The 19,310-nt window shown below is 35.0% G+C and overlaps 1 protein-coding gene across 1 annotated transcript in view; it reads left to right on the forward strand.

Annotated features, from left to right (window-relative positions):
* Dpyd (dihydropyrimidine dehydrogenase) overlaps positions 1-19,310 on the forward strand; it is a 798,303-nt gene that overhangs the window by 324,239 nt on the left and 454,754 nt on the right. The window contains exon 11 of the mRNA XM_076863439.1: positions 15,253-15,463. Within this exon, the coding sequence (XP_076719554.1) occupies positions 15,253-15,463 (211 nt within the window). The remainder of the gene's footprint in view (positions 1-15,252; positions 15,464-19,310) is intronic.

A 19,310-nucleotide genomic window follows, 5' to 3' on the forward strand; every position in this document is an offset into this window, starting at 1 on the left:
TAGTTTTGTTTCTTTGTTGTGTTATCACAGTGAACACAGTGGCTTCTTATATTAATCTAGGATATCTTTAAAGGTGGGATTATTTTATTAATGCAGCACCTAACATTGTTTTTTGGTACATAAGAGGTACTTAATAAATGTTTCGTTAAATTTATGCCTAAATGGAACTGTATAGCTACAAATGCTTGGAGTATATACAATAATTTACTGATAAAATGTGATAATGGTTTTTTTAGGATTACCACAGGCCAAAGAAGATTACCAAATTTTTTATTCCATATAGCATTTTTGAAGTCTTTCTATTCTTACAGAATTGGTAAACTATTAAATGCATTGCTATCAGAGAATAATTTTTTCAAAGAATAGTATTTCTTCATTTTGCTTCTTAAACTTTGTCATATTAGAAGTTATTCTAGAATTTAATGTATGCTGGCTTTCAGTTCTGCTCATTATAGTTTATAACCTATACTTACTTTGCCTATATGCAATCTAAAAATGAGTTGACATCATGCTTTTAATTATAGTAAATTAAGTTGTTTCATAATTTCTACAGTATGATGCCTGTAATATTAATCAGACCAAATCATCACATTACATAAAGTTAATCATTAAAATGATGATCGTTATTGCATGCTATAGCACACTATTTTTATTTCACTCAGCATCAACCACATATCTTTCTTGCATATTGAAGAGAAAATCAAAGCTATGAAAAATGTTTTTTTCACCATCCTTATACCATGTGAAAAGCAAGTGACAAACTGATTTATAGAACCTAAACAATGAAACCTTATAGTTGCTTACTACTTTATTCCCCTGAGTGATTACTAATAATGATAAGGACAAGAAAGGTTTTCAAGTATGCTTGATACACCATTTGTCCCTCATAAGAAAGGGCTCCATCAAACAAATGTGTGTGCGTGGAGAGAGAGAGAGAGAGAGAGAGCAAGAGAGAGAGAGAGAGAGAAAGAGAGAGAGAGGTGAGAATTCCATGAACAGAAATATTCATATGCCAAATTTGCAGAATTTTTTAATAACTAAAATCTAGGTGTCATAAATCAAAATTGCTGATTACTAATGACTATTGACAAACATTGGGTGTTAAAAGGCACTAAAACTGAGACATATGAATTATTTTTCACAGATAGCTAATGCAACTTGAATAACAAAACATTAAGTCTTTTGCATATGGTTAGAACTACTAATTAATCTGCTCTCTCATTTTCTGATGGCTGAGTAACTGACAACTAAGGAGGAACACCATTTTCTTTTATATATTTATCCTCACAATGTAGGATGATCTGGCCACGCAGAAAACCCTGCATTCCCCATTTTAATTGCATTAGGATGGGTTGGATTTTCTTTTTTATTATTATTATTACTTGTTCAAAACATTACAAAGCTCTTGACATATTTTATACATTTGATACAAGTATGTTATGAACTCCCATTTTTGCCCCATATACACATTGCAGAATCACATCAGTTACACATCCACATTTTTACATACTGCCATACTAGTGTTTGATGTGTTCTGCTGCCCTTCCTATCTTCTACTATCCCCCCTTTCCTCCCCTCCCCTTCCCTTCCATCTTCTCTCTCTACCCCATCTACTGTAATTCATTTCTCTCTCTTATTTTTTTCCCCTTTCCCCTCACTTCCTCTTATATGTAATTTTGTAAAGGAAGGGTCTCCTCCTCTCTTCTCTCTCTCTTTCCCTCCCCCCCTCTTGTCCCTGTTTAATGGTGATCTTCTTCTCATGCTCTCCCTATTCTGTTCTTAGTTGCTGTCCTTATATCAAAGATGACATTTGGAATTTGTTTTTTAGGGATTGGCTGGCTTCACTTAGCATAATCTGCTCTAGTGCCATCCATTTCCCTGCAAATTCCATGATTTTGTCATTTTTTTTTTTACTGCAGAGTAATACTCCATTGTGTACAAATGCCACATTTTTTATCCATTCATCTATTGAAGGACATCTAGGTTAGTTCCACAGTCTAACTATTGTGAATTGTGCTGCTATGAACATCGTTGTAGCAGTATCCCTATAGTAAGCTCTTTTAAGGTCTTTAGGGAATAGTCCAAGAAGGGGAATAGCTGGGTCAAATGGTGGTTCCATTCCCAGCTTTCCAAGGAATCTCCATACTGCTTTCCAAATTGGCCGCACCAATTTGCAGTCCCACCAGCAATGTACAAGTGTACTCTTTTCCCCATATCCTCGCCAGCACTTGTTGTTGTTTGACTTCATAATGGCTGCCAATCTTACTGGACTGAGATGGTATCTTAGGGTGGTTTTGATTTGCATTTTTCTGACTGCTAGAGATGGTGAGCATTTTTTCATGTACTTATTGATTGATTGTATGTCCTCCTCTGAGAAGTGTCTGTTCAGGTCCTTGACCCATTTGTTGATTGGGTTATTTGTTAACTTATTGTTTAATTTTTTGAGTTCTTTGTATACTCTGGATATTAGGGCTCTATCTGAAGTGTGAGGAGTAAAAATTTGTTCCCATGATGTAGGCTCCCTATTTACCTCTCTTATTGTTTCTCTCACTGAGAAAAAACTTTTTAGTTTGAGTAAGTCCCATTTGTTGATTCTTGTTATTAATTCTTGTGCCATGGGTGTCCTATTAAGGAATTTGGAGCCCAACCCCACAATATGTAGATCAGAGCCAACTTTTTCTTCTATCAGACGTAGAGTCTCTGATTTGATATCAAGCTCCTTGATCTATTTTGATTTAACTTTTGTGCATTTAACTTTTGTGAGAGAAGGGGATTCAGTTTTATTTTGTTGCATATGGATTTCCAGTTTTCCCAGCACCATTTGTTGAAGATGCTATCCTTCCTCCATTGCATGCTTTTAGCCCCTTTATCAAATATAAGATAGTTGTAACTTTGTGGATTAGTCTCTGTGTCCTCTATTCTGTACCATTGGTCCACCCGCGTGTTTTGGTACCAGTACCATGCTGTTTTTGTTACTATTGCTCTGTAATATATTTTGAAATCTGGTATCGCTTTACCTCCTGATTCACACTTCCTGCTTAGAGTTGCTTTTGCTATTCTGGGTCTTTTATTTTTCCATATAAATTTCATGATTGCTTTATCTATTTCTACAAGAAATGTCGTTGGGATTTTGATTGGCATTGCATTAAACCTATAGTGAACTTTTGGTAATATCGCCATTTTGATGATGTTAGTTCTGCCTATCCATGAACAGGGTATATTTTTTCCATCTTCTAAGATCTTCTTCTATTTCTCTCTTTAGTGTTCTGTAGTTTTCATTGTATAAATCTTTCACCTCTTTTGTTAGGTTGATTCCCAAGTATTTTATTTTTTTTTGAGGATATTGTGAATGGGGTGTTTTTCCTCATTTTCATTTCAGAAGTTTTGTCGCTGATATACAGAAATAGTGATAATTTAAGTTCCTCTTTTCCTATGCCTTTAATTTCTTTCGTCTGTCTAATTGCTCTGGCCAGTGTTTCGAGAACTATATTGAATAGAAGTGGTGATAGAGGGCATCCCTGTCTTTTTCCAGAATTTAGAGGGAATGCCTTCAATTTTTCTCCATTCAGAGTGATGCTAGCCTGAGGCTTAGCATAGATAGCTAGTTATCAGTTATAGCTGTTATCCCTAGTTTTTCTAATGTTTTGAACATAAAGGGATGGTGTACTTTGTCGAATGCTTTTTCTGCATCTATCGAGATGATCATATGGTTCTTATCTTTAAGTCTATTGATGTGGTGAATAATATTTATTGATTTCCATATATTGAACCACCCTTGCATCCCAGGGATGAATCCTACTTGATCATGGTGCACAATTTTTTTGATGTGTTTTTGTATCTGATTCGCCAGAATTTTATTGAGGATTTTTGCATCTAGGTTCATTAGAGATATTGATCTGTAGTTCTCTTTATTTGAGGTGTCTTTGTCTGGTTTCGGAATCAGGGTGATATTGGCCTCATAGAATGAATTTGGAAGAGCTCCCTCTTTTTCTATTTCCTGAAATAACTTGAAAAGTATTGGTATTAATTCTTCTTTAAAGGTTTTGTAAAACTCCGCTGTATACCCATCCGGTCCTGGGCTTTTCTTGGTTGGTAGTCTTTTGATTGCTTCTTCTATTTCATCCATTGATATTGGTCTGTTCAAATTGTGTGTATCCTCCTGACTCAGTCTGGGCAAATCATATGACTTAAGAAATTTATTGGTGTCTTCACTATCTTCTATTTTATTGGAATATAGGGTTTCAAAATAATTTCTAATTGTCTTCTGTATTTCTGTAGCATCTGTTGTGATATTGCCTTTTTCATCCAGTATGTTAGTAATTTGAGTTCTCTCTCTTCTTCTGTTTGTTAGCATGGCTAAGGGTCTGTCGATCTTATTTATTTTTTCAAAGAACCAACTTTTAGTTTTGTCAATTTTTTCAGTAGTTTCTTTTGATTCAATTTTGTTGATTTCCGCTCTTGATTTTTTAATTATTTTTTTTTAATTTTTTTAAAATTATTTTTTAATTATTTCTTGCCTTCTGCTGCATTTGCTGTTGTTTTGCTCTTCCTTTTCTAGGGTTTTGAGATGAAGTGTGAGCTCATTTATTTGTTGGTTTTTCCTTCTTTTGAGGAATGACCTCCAGGCGATGAATTTCCCTCTTAAAACTGCTTTCATTGTGTCCTATAGATTCCGATATGTTGTGTCTGTATTTTCATTTATCTCTAAGAATTTTTTGATTTCTTCCTTTATGTCTTCTGTAACCCATTGATCATTCAGTAACATATTGTTCATTTTCCATGTGATGTAGGATTTTTCCTTCCTTCTTTTATCATTGATTTCCAGTTTCATTTGATTATGATCAGATAAAATGCATGGTATTATCTCCACCCCTTTATATCTACTGAGGGTTGCTTTATGCATAATATATGGTCTATTTATGAGAAGGATCCATGTGCTACTGAGAAAAAAGTATATCCACTTGCTGATGGTTGATATATTCTATATCTGTCAGTTAAGTCTAGGTTATTGATTGTAATATTGAGTTCTATAGTTTCTTTATTCAACTTTTTTTTGGAGGATCTGTCCAATGGTGAGAGAGGTGTGTTGAAGTCACCCATAATTATTGTGTTGTGGTCTATTTGATTCTTGAACTTGAGGAGAGTTTGTTTTATGAACGTCGCAGCACCCTTGTTTGGTGCATAAATATTGATAATTGTTATGTCTTGTTGGTGAATGGTTCCTTTTAACAGAAAATAATGTCCTTCCTTATCCCTTTTGACTAGTTTAGTCTTGAAGTCGATTTTATTCAATATGAGGATGGCCACCCCTGCTTGCTTACGAAGACCGTGTGCATGGTATATTTTTCCCCAACCTTTCACCTTCAGCCTGTGTATGTCTTTTCCAATCAGATGTGTCTCCAGGAGGCAGCATATTGTTGAATTTGTTTTTTTAATCCATGTTACAAGCCTATGTCGCTTTATTGGTGAGTTTAAGCCATTAAACTATTGAGTTTATCATATATCAATAGTAACTATTTAGAGTTACTATTGATATATGGTTTGTACTTCCAGCCATGTTTGATTATCTTTTTTTTTTTTAATTTGGTTTGTTTCTCCATGATTAGCTTTCCCCTCGCCCTCTGGCTTTACTGAGGTACTTCCCACTGTTTGTTTTGGTTATTGTTTTTCATTTCTTCCTCTTGTAGTGTTTTGCTCAAGATGCTTTGCAATGCTGGTTTTCTGGCTGCAAATTCTTTTAACTTTTTTTATCATGAAAGATTTTTATTTCATTGTTGTACCTGAAGCTTAATTTTTCTGGATACAAAATTCTTGGTTGGCATCCATTGTCTTTCAGTGTTTGAATTACGTTGTTCCAGGATCTTCTCGCTTTCAGCGTCTGTGATAAAAAAATCTGTTGATAACCTTATTGGTTTACCCATGAATGTAATGTGCCTCCTTTCCCTTGTAGCTTTTAATATTTTCTTTTTGTTCTGTATATTGGATATCTTCATAACAATGTGTCTTGGCGTTTGTCTACTGTAATTTTGTATGCTCGGTGTCCTATATGCATCTACAATTTGTACATCCGTTTTCATTTTTATTTCTGGAAAGTTTTTTGTAATTATTTCATTCAGCAGGTTGCTCATTCCCTTGGTTTGAACCTCTATACCTTCCTCTATTCCAATGACTCTTAAGTTTGGTTTTTTTATGTTATCCCATATCTCTTGGATGTTTTTCTCGTGATTTTTTTACCAGCCTTTCTGAGTTGGCTAGACTCTTTTCAGGTTGATATATTTTCTCTTCATTATCTGACGTTCTGGCTTCTACTTGCTCCACTCTGTTAGTGATACTCTCATTTGAATTTTTAATTTGGTTTATAGTTTCCTTCATTTCTAGAATTATTGTTTGATTTTTTTAATAATCTCTATCTCCTGATAAAGATACTTATTTGCTTCTTTTATCTGATTATGTAATTCATTTTCAATGTGTTCTTTCATTGTTTGAATTTGCTGTCTCATATCCTCTTTAAGATTCCATTCCATCTGTCTAAGTTATTTCTTGAGTTCTTTATTTGACCATTTTTCTGATGCCTCTAGGTCCTCCTGAGTATTTAGGCTGTCCTGCATTGTTTGTACTCCTTTTCTTCCTTGCTTTTTCATGCTGCTCATGTTAATTCTTGTTCTATTTGACTGCTGAGTTACTGTTTACTCCTATAAATTTATTTGGTTTTGTGTGTCTCTGGGGTCTCTCTTTTGTGATGGGAGACTATGACTAGAGATGAGTTTTGTTGCACTTTAATGCAGATTCATTCATTTCCTAAATTGTTTACAGATTCTGATGGCATATAGCGGTCTGCGTTTTGGTCTTGGGACTTATGTTTGGGTCGAATGATGTGATGGTATTGAGGTTGGTATCTCTTGGCAACCTTGGAGGGTTGCTCTACTGAGGAGGGATTTTAACAGGAGAATGGTCTGGAGTATTTGGGGGTAGCTAGGGACTTAGTAGCACTATATAACGCCTTGGAACATTGACCTATACATATTTAATAAATTACACATATACAGCGTCGTGATACTTGGGAGGAAAGGTATTAGAAGGGAATGGAATAAGTCATTAAAGAGAATGAGAGTAAACAGGTAGAATTCAAGGAAAGGGGAATAAGGAGATTGAAAAGAAATGAAAAGACAAAAGAAAAATTAGAAAATAAAAAAAGAAAAAGATTTAAAAAATAATCAAAAAAATAAAATTTAAAAGAAAAAAAATAATAAAAATATTAAAAAAATTAAAAAATGAAAAAAAAACCAAATAAAAAAAAATTAAAAAATGCAGTCTTAGAGTTCGATTAACTTCTCTTTCAGTAGGTGGAGCTGTGCCCACCGGGCCAAGCTTCTCCTCTCAATACGCGGGAACCAATCATTGTGCAGCAGCTACTCCTCCCCGACTGGGCGGGTCTCCAATCCCGAGTGCCTAGGGCCTTGTCTTGTGTCTAGTCACTTCCCCACTTTTCCTCCAGCCAGGCCCCGCTCACCAGTGATGGTCACAATACTGTCTACACGCCAGGTCTGCTACTCCCGGGAGCCCTATTTTCTTGAACGACTGGGCACACTCTCCTTGTTTGCCATTCCCTCAGACCCTAAGGTTGTGGAGCTTGGGGCTGAGAACCCTCAGCATATTTTGCTTGCCCTCCAGTAGCCATGCTCCCGATAGCTGGGGCAAGAGACCTCAGTTGTCAGCACTTGTGGGAGCAGTAGCTAGGGGTCCCGCACAGCTCCTGATTCCCTTGGTCTGACTATTGCGCTCAGGGGAGAGCTGGGAGGGGCCCTTGAGGTTTCCCCGCCATGTGGAGAGAGAGGAGTAGGGGGTTACACACCTGCCGCCGCTAGTTTCAAATGGTTTCTATGAAGTTATCTCCTCCACCGCATTCTGGTGAGGTAAGTTCTCTGCGATGGTGGTATCCCATGCAAATGGCGACAGTTTGTTCCCCTTTGCCGGGTGATCGATGCAACAAGTGGGTCCTGACAGGCTCTCCCAAGCCCCGTCTCAATCCTATGGCCACTGCCTATGAAGGCTCAGTTGGTATTAACCTCCGCAGGTTCAGAAGGGCCGACCAGTTGTTTCAGCAGGATTGTTTAGCACTGAGTCACAGCGGTTTATCTGCGAGACGCAGGTGAATGGGAGCCTGAATTCAGCCAATCCAGGCTGGTGTGTGTTCTGAGAGATGCAGACTGTTCTCCCCAGATCCTCGTTAGCTCAGCATTCTAGTGATACTGAGCAAACAGCATTTAGATGGTGTAAGACTCCCTGTGCCCGCGCAGCTGAAGAGGTCAGTGACTTGATCTCTCCGCGCCCGCTGCCATGTTGGATCTCCCCGGGTTGGATTTTCATTCAATTTAATGCTAGATGAGTGTCCTTTCATTAATTTGAATATCCTCCAGATTTCATAATAATTTGTCATTTTCCTAGTAAATAAAACTTTGTTTAAGGTCTACTCTATGCCAATCATTTTGATAGACACACATAGATTGAGCTGTGTTCTATCTTGATGCCCCTCCATGGGGCATATGGACTAGTTTATATTCTGATTTTTTTGGCATCCCTATGTGTGTCCATTTGCTTATTCTTACCAACTATTGATTATTTGAATATCACTTCTGGACCCTGGGATAGAAAGTTAAATAAGATATTCTTTCATGCTTTGTTTTTTGTGAGGGAGTTTACTATTTAGCAAATAAACTTAGTTAAGTGATATTTAAGTTTTCCACTTTTTATCCTGAGATAATGTGTTCTATGTCTCTCCTCTCCACTTTGCAAAGTAATACTCATTTTGTTCCAAACTTAACACTTTCTCTAGATTCACGGAGTCTTCATCAACTCATTAACAACATTGGGTTCAGAACGCCATTTCTTAATTCCTATATTTCATGACTTGACAGTATTTCTGCACTTACTTAGAATGGGAAGCTCAACACATCTCTTCACACTGAGCACAGCCTTTATCTAGTCAGACAACCTCTTGACCAACGACTGGATTAATTTCTGTTCCATTTTGCCTTGTTGTATGTATAGCCACTAGAATCATAAGTCACATTCTTTCATGCTCTGTGTTCTGTAGTTGTCCTACTAATGGAGAACAAATAGAATTCAGTTGCAATTTAGTTTCAGCCAAATTAGGGTTTCAGCTAAGCTTTGCCTTTCTTTAATATGTCTTTGTTGTCTCTGAGTCTGTTTCTTTTTACAGCTTGAGTATCCCTTATCTGAAATGCTTAAGACCAGAAGCTTTTCAGATTTGGGGTTTATTAAAAATCTGGAACATTTGAATATACATAATGAAGTGTCCTGAGGATGTGACCCAGGTTTGAACATGACATTCGTTTATGTTTCATATTCAACTCATTCATGTAGCCTGAATGTAATTTGAAACAACATTTTTGCATGAAGATAATATCAAATAATGTTTTTTTAGTATGTCTAAAAAAACTTTGAGAATAACACATAAGGTTGGGTATGGAATTTTCCACTTCTGACACCTTGTCAGTGGTCAGAAGTTTTGGATTTTTCAGCATTTTGTTTTTAAATTTTCAGACAAGGAATAGCCAACCTGTAATGCTTTCTCATATACTGGTATTCAAGTGAGGTCAGAAAGAAACAGAGTGCCTGACGCTGAGTACTAAATCTGTAAAGGCATACTTATTCAATGTGTTGTATTGTCCTTTTAGTTACAATGGAATAACAAAGTTGGTTTGAACTTAATTATTTTTTAATTTATTCTAATTTGTTATATTTATGATTCATATTACACATATAGAGCAGATTTTTTCATATCTCTGGTTGTACACAAAGTAGTGTTACACCATTCTTGTCTTCATACATGTACTTAGTGTAATGATGTCTATTTCATTCCATGGCTTCTCCTACTCCCATGTGCCCTCCCTTCCCCTCTTACCCCTCTGCTCTATCTAGTGTTCCTCTAATCCTCCAATGTTCCAACCCCCAGCCCCATCATGAATCAACCTCCTTATATCAGAGAAAACATTCCACATTTGGTTTTTTGGAATTTGCTAATTCACTTACCATTATATTCTTCAACTTCATCCATTTACCTGCAAAGGGCATTATTTTATTCATTTTTATTTCTAAATAATATTCCATTGTGTATATATACCATATTTTCTTTATCCATTCGTCAACTGACAGGCTTCTAGTTTGGTTCCACAGTTCAGCTACTGTGAATTGTGCTGCTATAAACATTAATGTGGCAATGTCCCTGTAGTATGCTATTTTTAAGTCCTTTGGGTATAGATCAAGGAGTGGGATAGCTGGGTCAAATGGTGGTTCCATTCACAGTTTCCCAAGTATTCTCCATATTACTTTCCATACTGGCTGCACCAGTTTGCAGTTCCACCAGCAAAGTATGAGTGTGCCTTTTTCCACACATACTCACCAACATTTACTGTTGTTTGTATTCTTAATAGCCGCCATTCTCACTGGGGTGCGATGAAATCTTAGAGTAGCTTTGATTTGCATTTCTCTAATTGATAGAGATGTTGAACATTTTTTCATATATTTGTTGATTAATTGGATATCATCTACTGAGATGTGTCTGTTCAATTCCTTGGCCCATTTATTGATTGGGTTATTATTATTTTTTTGGTGTTTTGATTTTTGAGTTCTTTATATATCAAAGAGATTAGTGCTCTGACGTGCATATGGTAAAAATTTGCTCCAAAAATGTAGGCTCTCCGTGCACCTCACTGATTGTTTCTTTTGCCTCTAAATTACTCTATAATGTGTATCTCCCTCACCCTCTCCCTTTCTGCTTCCTAATTAGGAACCTTTCTGTCCAGAGGTCTTTTGTGTGTTGCACTCTGCTGGCTGCGCACCTGCCACGGAGGGCTGTTTTGTATTGGGCAGTCACTCTGCGGAGTTAGCTGCTGCTGGAGATTGGGGGTATTAGAAACTATGTGTACCTGTCTATCCAGTGTTCCAATCAGGTTGTTGTCCCAACTAAAGATGATGATGGGGGTGACCCAAGATGAAGGCTGCTGCTCTCAGCGATGGGGTTTTGGGTCAGGTGGGGGGAGACAGGTGATAGCATTGTGCGAACCTGTCAGAGATGGGTCTGTGGTGTGCAGTGTTGTGGCTGTTGGCTTTCTTCAGAGCCTGTGGATTCCCTAGTGCAGGCAAGCTATCTTGAGTAGGGGACTATGGCAGTAGCTGCTGAGTCACAAGATGTAGGCAACCAGGGAAGTCCCACTGGTAGATGGGGGTCTACTTGGGAGTGGTGACTGGAGTTCCTGCGTGTTGACAGTGACTGAGTGTTCTGCATGGGAGTGGTGTCTGGGAATTCTGTATGCTGGTGCTGATGCCAGCCAGTGGTTCCACTAAGGTACCCTTGAGACCTGTGTGGGCAAGTAGTCCCAGTTGAGAGTCCTGATCTAATGCTGAGATTGGGGCCCTGCTCAGCACGGTGGCCGGGATTAGCATTGGAGGGGTCCTCTGTAACTCTAAGCAGTGTTCCCACTTGTTGAGACCTGGGTCACAGAGTGTCACAGAATGCAGCCTCCCTCTGGCCCGCCATCTTGGATCCCTCTGAAATAAAATATTTTAATAGCTAAAAACTAGGTGTTATAAAGTATCTTCAATGTGAAGATGAAAATTTACATATAAAACACATTTAAAAACCCATTATCAATATTATAATTTTTATCTCATTAGATAGATTAATTAAATAGATGCTGATGTAAATTCCTACTTGTTATTATATCTTAAGATTTTATTTTAAAATCTTAAAAGTTTTTGATGTTAGCTGAACCTAATTTTTGTTTCCCAAATTTAGTACCAATTTCTCAAAAAGTATGAGATTATCTATATATAATAATAGATAGTAAGAATTAGTACACAAGAAAGTTAGAATAGTACAAACCAGTTCCTAAATCAGTCTCCAAAAATGTGTGGCATAGTTTTATATTTTTGTTCTCCACAGAAAATAGAACCATTATAAATACACATGGTATATTGATTATTTAAATCGTAAACATTTGATGTTGTATTTCAATCAAGTGTGGCATTATCATTCTTCATTGTTATTATTAATTAGATGTTGATAGTAAATTCCTAGTTGTCCACAACTAATTCAAAAGATATTGTACTTGACATACAAATTGTTCATTGTTCTAATATTTCTGTTTTCCAAGATAAATGTTACCATATCAATATTTTCCCCAATATAGTATTAATACTTTCCAAATAATTATATTTATGTTTAAGTGATATTTTTCTATCTTTAATATTTTCCCATTTCTTATATAAAATGGAAAATCTAGTTATTTAGTAGCAAAATCATGGCAGAAGGTGGAGTGATTTATGTGTGCTGCTCAGTAGTCTTGTCCTACATGTTTCAGAGTGTAAAGAACATCTCTAGATTTTCAAAAGCAGAAATTCAGAATCATCTTTGTGGGGGCCAGTGCTCATAATGCCCTGCCTCTGTATCCTGTTAGTCAGTAGGAAACCTAAATATTTGAATACAAGTTATCAACCTTAGCACATTAGAAAACTATGATGTGAGCTGGACATATGACAAAATCCTATTTCTTTATGTTTGTAACTTTACACATGTTTTAGGTTCTCAAATGTCAAAACCCATAATAGAATATGTTCCTGAATTAAATCAGAGATGATTTTTATTTTAAAATCTTAAAAAAGTTTTTGATGTTAGCTGAACCTAATTTTTGTTTCCAAAATTTACTACCAAGTTCTCAAAAAGTATGAGATTATCTATATATAATAACAAGTAGTAAGAATTAGTACACAAGAAAGTTAGAATAGTACAAACCAGTTCCTAAATCAGTCTCCAAAAATGTGTGGCATAGTTTTATATTTTATGTTCTCCACAGAAAATAGAACCATTATAAATACACATGGTATATTGATTTATTTAAATCGTAAACATTTGATGTTGTTATTCAATCAAGTGTGGCATTATCATTAAAATTTAGCATCACTTGACATTTTGGAAACACAATAAACTTGTTTATATTGATAAGTTATAAGGTGTTACATTATGCAAATATGACAGAATAGATACAGAACATATATCTTATATACCGGTACCATTTTTATTTTGTAATTCAAATTATTTAAGAATGGTTCGCCTTCTAGAAATCATACAATTTTATTTTATAGAAAATTAAAGAGGGGTCTCAGATTTGTCTTTGTCCTTCATTTATTTAGACTTTTTTTTTTTTTAATTGAACTACCTTTTTTTTTTTGAAAACACAGTCTCAATGCCAAGCTGCAGTGAATACTTGAATGGTTGTGGGAAAAGTAAATTCAGAGAATAGCAACTATGTATAAATAACTTTTATTTGTGAGTTCTATAGATCAATCCTTTTTTAGGCACTTTACATTTCTGACTTATTCTAAATAGCATTACATACTAGTTAATTAGATACTGTTATCCCCACCTTACATAGAAGGAACCTATCCCAAAGAAGCAGTAGAAGCACGTTGGAAACCTGATTTAATTTCACTTACTTATAATCTCCCTCTTTAAGGACTTACCAGTTTTGGATCCACTGATTTGTGTTACTACCGGCATATCTATTATTTTATTATTATTTTTTATTTTTCTGTGGTACTGCAAATGAAACCCAGAGCTTTGCATAGGCCCCACAATTGCTCTATCTTTGAGCCTATATCCGTTATTCTTTCTATTATGAATTTCTTAATTTAATGATGAAAAGGGAAATGCATATATAATTATGTACATGGTTTAATTTTTAAGACTTTAAAGGGAAATGCTTTGAAAATAACCTAAATAAGACATAGACTGAATAGTGTCATGCAAATATATAGACTAAGGTTTCCAAACTGTTTATTTTATATTCTCTCCCACCTTGGGAGTCTTTTAAAGTACTTTTTCCTAATCATAATTCCCTTATAAATTTAATACCATAGATTTGCTGTGTACCTGTTTATGTGCTATAGCTCTTTGGGGCAACATTACTATCATTGAGAAAACATGGTATAGACTACTGAAAATTTGAGTCAGTCAGCTATAGTCTAATAAGACAGTGATTCACAAAAGAGCATCCCCTGGACCAGAAACAGAGCATCAGCTAGGATTTGTTAGGCATGCAAATTCTCAGGCCTTACCCAAATCTTCAGAATTAGAAATTCCAGAGGTGGGTGGCGCCATGCAGTCTCTTTTAATAAGCCCCCTGGTGATTCTGATGTGTGCTGAACTAGGTAACTCTGAGTATTGACAGGTTTCTTAAAGATGAGTCCAAGATTGAACAAGTTACTTTATGTCTTAGTTTTCCCATCTTTATTCAGCTCACATAACTCTTGATTTGACACCTCACACACGTACCTTCTCAATTTCACTCATCAGAGGTCCTACTGAGAATCCACCTGGATTCCACATGGATAGAAAAAGCATCTTCAATAGCACTTCTCTACTTTGAAAAAAATGTTTTAAGAACAGTCAACATACTAGTTCAGATTACATTGACAAAGACCTTTGTTCCCCCTCCCAAAGTGGAAAATAATCAAATAAATAAATGTTAACATTCTATGTAAATGAATATCTTTATATAGATATGAAAAACCAGAGTATCTTATTCCTCATTTTATGGCAGAACAAATTTTATAAGACACAGGGAAGAAATGGAAATTCGTCAAGAGGAGTGGGCTTGTTTCTCTTTCTTCAGATTTACATTTAAATATTTGTACTTTTATAAAAGGAAGAATTTGTTAAAAGTATTTCTTAGTTCCACAGTTTCTCTAGCTCTCTTTTCTTCTACATACTATTCTAATCTGTACTTGCACAGATTGGCTCACCCACTTCATTGACTTTTTTCCAGCTTCAATATGCACAACCTGTTAATAATTGGAATATTTATTTTCAAATGTGGCACAATTTAAAAGAAAGCTTAATTTATAGGAATAAAAGCATAAGAAGACCAGGGTACTATAGGCAGAAAACTCATATATCACCTACAATAGGGCATGCAAAACCTAGAATGTGACAAATATCTTAAGATGCCATGATCTATAACTTTCATCCCAGTTCCAATCAAAGACTCCTTGACTTAGGGATTTGCCAAATGTGAATAGCTGATAATGGAAACTCAGTGTTGGTACAAGAAAAAGCTTCATGTTGACTTAAATATTATATGTGTTAGCATGTATATTTGAAATAAAGTCAAATATTGTATAGATTTTTAAAAAATCTTCAAGTGTTTTTTTCTCCATTTTGTTTTGTTTTAGATGGAGCTGGCTAAAGAAGAAAAGTGTGAATTTTTGCCTTTCCTTTCTCCACGGAAAGTTATAGTAAAAGGTGGAAGAATTGTTGCGATGCAATTTGTTCGGACAGAACAAGATGAAGCTGGAAAATGGAAAGAAGATGAAGACCAGATAGTCCAACTGAAAGCTGATGTGGTCATCAGTGCCTTTGGTTCAGTTCTGAGTGATCCTAAAGGTACATTGCTTGGGAGATGAAATGCTATGCAATTGCCTGTTATTTTAGTGCCCCAATAGTTTCCAGCTTTCAGGAAATTGATTTTCACCTAAACACCCATTTTCTTCTTCTGGTGAGGAGTACAAACGATCTTGATATAAAATACTTAAAAGTTTTAATTAACATGCATATAGAATTATTTTTAAAGTGGTAAAAAGAAAAAAGAACATTAATCTTTCTTTTAAACTGACAGCCAAAACACATATTCCACTTTATAAAGATGTTTGCCTTCTTTTCTATTTAGGAATGATTGTTTCTTCAACTGGACTAATTTAAGAAAATGTAGCAGAGGTTGGAACAGCCAATATTCAATGATGCAGACAAATAAGGATCTAATGAATGACCAAAACCAAAATTCATGTTTATTACCATAATCATGCCAAACCATCACCAGAACATCAACTTTATCAAATTATAAAGTTCACAAAGTCCCTTGTTTAATCTGGATGGCATAACCAGATGAGCTAAGGAAGAACAAAATGCTTAAAAATACAATGGAATTGAAAATGTTTTATATAGCATTTTAGTTGAATAGTTCATTGTGTTATACTTCCTCTACATTTATATTTAGTACCTTTGTGGCCTATCATTGATGAAAGTTGTAATACCAAGGCCCTTTGATTTGGCAAATCCTCTGCCTTTTAATTCACACTGTTCAAATGACAACATTTCTGAAAGGGAAATAAAGATGTTTTTCTAGCTAAGAGATGCATTAGGAATAATGATAACAAAATATTGAAACCTGAGGATTCCTGTGATGTACTACTATACCCATGCAAAAAGTATGTATTATGTTTGAAACAGGAACATATGCATTCCTGAAAATGTGCAGTTTTATGCAACAAATAAGTAAAAATTGAACTAGTCATTAAGATATTTTATCTGTAGGATAACACACTTCTTGGTATTTTGAAACACCCAGATGTTTAGTGTCATCAAGATAAATGTTTTCAAATAGCTGGATGATGGCCTGAATTTGTCACTTTTCATCTAATGTTTATATGCTATGTAAACATAGTCACAGTGTAGTTTGTTTATTCATTAACTGAGTTCAAACAGGAAAAAAAGAACAATGTGTAAATTGCATTCAATTATTTAAAAAACTCATAATGTTCTTACTACTCTACATACCACCAAAAATTAAGTAAAATGGTAAATCACGTTTAACTAGCAATTTTGTTGATGGGTTAACTATCAAAGAATAATTTGGCTCCCCTATCTAAATTTATGTTCCACAAATGGCAATGATAATATAAAAAGAAAAAGTGTCTTTCCCTAAACAAACCTGTTATTAATTCAGACACAGAAAACAGCTTTTGTAATCCCAGATTTTGATGTTTATGCTTATATATGTGTTTGTGTTTTTAATGTGTAAATAGATTGATAGAACTTCATATATGTGAAGAATTAGAGGTTTAATTTAATACTTTACATATGAGGTAGAAGAAACATTTGATCTATTTATTGATAAAGCCATTGTAGAACTTGTCTGTGCATTTTATCCCAATGTTCCAATGTTCCACATGTACTATCTCCTACCCCACATGAGTTTCGAGAAGTCAAGGAAAACATAGTTTTTCACTGTGCTTTGCACCACCTCCTGATTTGAAATAACAAGCCACCTGGAGAAATGATTCTTAAATAAAAATCCCCTGTTTTACCAGGGCCCCGGGTATTTACATGAACGGGGGGCTACTTTCCAAGTGAGAGGAGAGCTGGAAGAGTTAGAATGTTAAATTGCATTCATGCTTTTCTGTTCCCATCCATATACTTCTCAGCTGTTTTTAGATGGAAAACATTAATGAAAAACGAAGGGGCAGCAGTTTTTGTTAAAGTTGATCAGGAAGATTTTTGACTAAATGACATTTAAAATCTTAAAATACTAATTTCAAAGTTAGAAAACTCTTACGTACACACACATATTTAAAGTATGGTGAAAAAACAGTTTGCTGTAAGAAAGTTATCCATTTAGGTAAGATGAGATGATATTCATATTATCCCTCTTCTACCTCAAATACTGTCCCCTCTTAATACCCATGTGGCAAGACTTCTATATAATGCCTATGTGATTATTACACATGTGATATCTATTTTAATATATTTGTCTCTAACTCTCCCTTAAAATGCCAGTTCTTCTTTTCTACTCCCTGTCTTTCTTCTTCCAACCTCACTTTGCACAGACTCTAATGAATTGATGGCCAAAGACAGTGATATCTTTTCACTCCTTATTCACTTTTCTGCATTTGACAATGTTAAATATTTCTTTCTGTTTTAAATGCTCTTCTCCAATCACTTCATCTTTCAGTAGCTCAGTTTCTCTATATATAAAAAACAAACACAACAACAACAACAAAAACAAATATAGCATAATGAAACCTTCTCTCCCTACCTCTTAGGACTTGTCAGATTAAAATTAAGTAATGTGAAGTGCTTTGAAAATCAAATTGTAACACATTATTATTATCACACTCCATTTCCCAGCTTTTTCTTTTAGCTGTTCACTTCTAAGCCCATCACTGGCTGCTGTCCCTTTTCCAACTATTACTTTTTAGTTCTTCGCAAAGTTCAGGCATTAGCCATTTTTTTTCTTCCAAATATACTATTCATTCAGTGAGCCGACTGTGTCGTTCATTCATTCAGATATTTGTTGTAATCATTCCTCAAAACATGTTAATGATCCAGATGTGGTAATAAAGGAGGATCCCAGGTTCAAAGCCAGCCTAAGCAATTTAGCAATAATCTCCTTCAAAATAAAAAAAAAATAGAAAGATTGGGGGTATGGCTCAGTGGTTAAGCAGTTCTGGGTTCAAACCCTGGTACCAAAATAAAAGAAAGAAAGAAACATATTAATAAATTATTTTGAGTACCAGTTTGGTGGCTAGACTTACAGTAGTCATGATTTCACTTCTGTGTACACTGTCTCTGAAATCTAGTTCTTCATGTCTCTGAAAACCTCTTTTTGTCTCATATTTATGTTTATGTATGCAATAAATACTTAGTGAGTATCTGGTAAATGCCAGAAGCTAAATTGTATTCTGAAGAGTACAAAGATGAATGAGTCATTTCCTGTACTTGAGAACTACACAGATGGGGAATGGAGCAGACCTATAAACTACTAATTGCTTTATGAAGAGAAGAATTCATTGAGAGAGATACGCAAAGTAAGGAATGCTATCCTTATCAGGTTTCCCTAAAGCAGATCTACTCTCAACTTTGCTGTTACTGTACATGGTGCCGTAATTCTTCCCATGGTCTTAATTCAAAGTGTTATTACAGTCCTAGATTTCTAAATTTTCAGTTTTTCTTTTTACCCACCAATATTACATTAAACTATAGAATAAAGCTCTTTTTAACATTGATGAAACTCAATGAATGGCCTTATGTATAATATATATTTATCTTTATTTTGCACTGTTCTCTTTTGAACTTTTCCTCCCAGTATGCAGTGCAGGGTAGATTCCATAGTTCTAACTTGGAAATTTTTGATGAATGCTTATATAAATATATATTGAAGAATTCAAGAAATGAAATAAATGACAGAGCACATATAAAGTACAGTGATAATTTTTACTCTCAGCAATATCAGATTACAATAATATTTTAAATAGAAATACTTTTAGAATATCAATTATATCAATAATGTGTATTTGAAAAGGTAATCCAAGTCGGGAAATTAAATTTTTAATCTAAACGTTTTCCTCTGATATATTTCAGGGCATTTGCCAGACTCTGAATTGGGCTTTTCACAATGGAGAACCTATACTGACTTAATTTAGAATGATGCACCAAGTCAATCTGTATTAAATAT

This window comes from Callospermophilus lateralis, chromosome 7 (assembly GCF_048772815.1).
Source record: "Callospermophilus lateralis isolate mCalLat2 chromosome 7, mCalLat2.hap1, whole genome shotgun sequence".
NCBI classification, from domain to species: Eukaryota; Metazoa; Chordata; class Mammalia; order Rodentia; family Sciuridae; genus Callospermophilus; species Callospermophilus lateralis.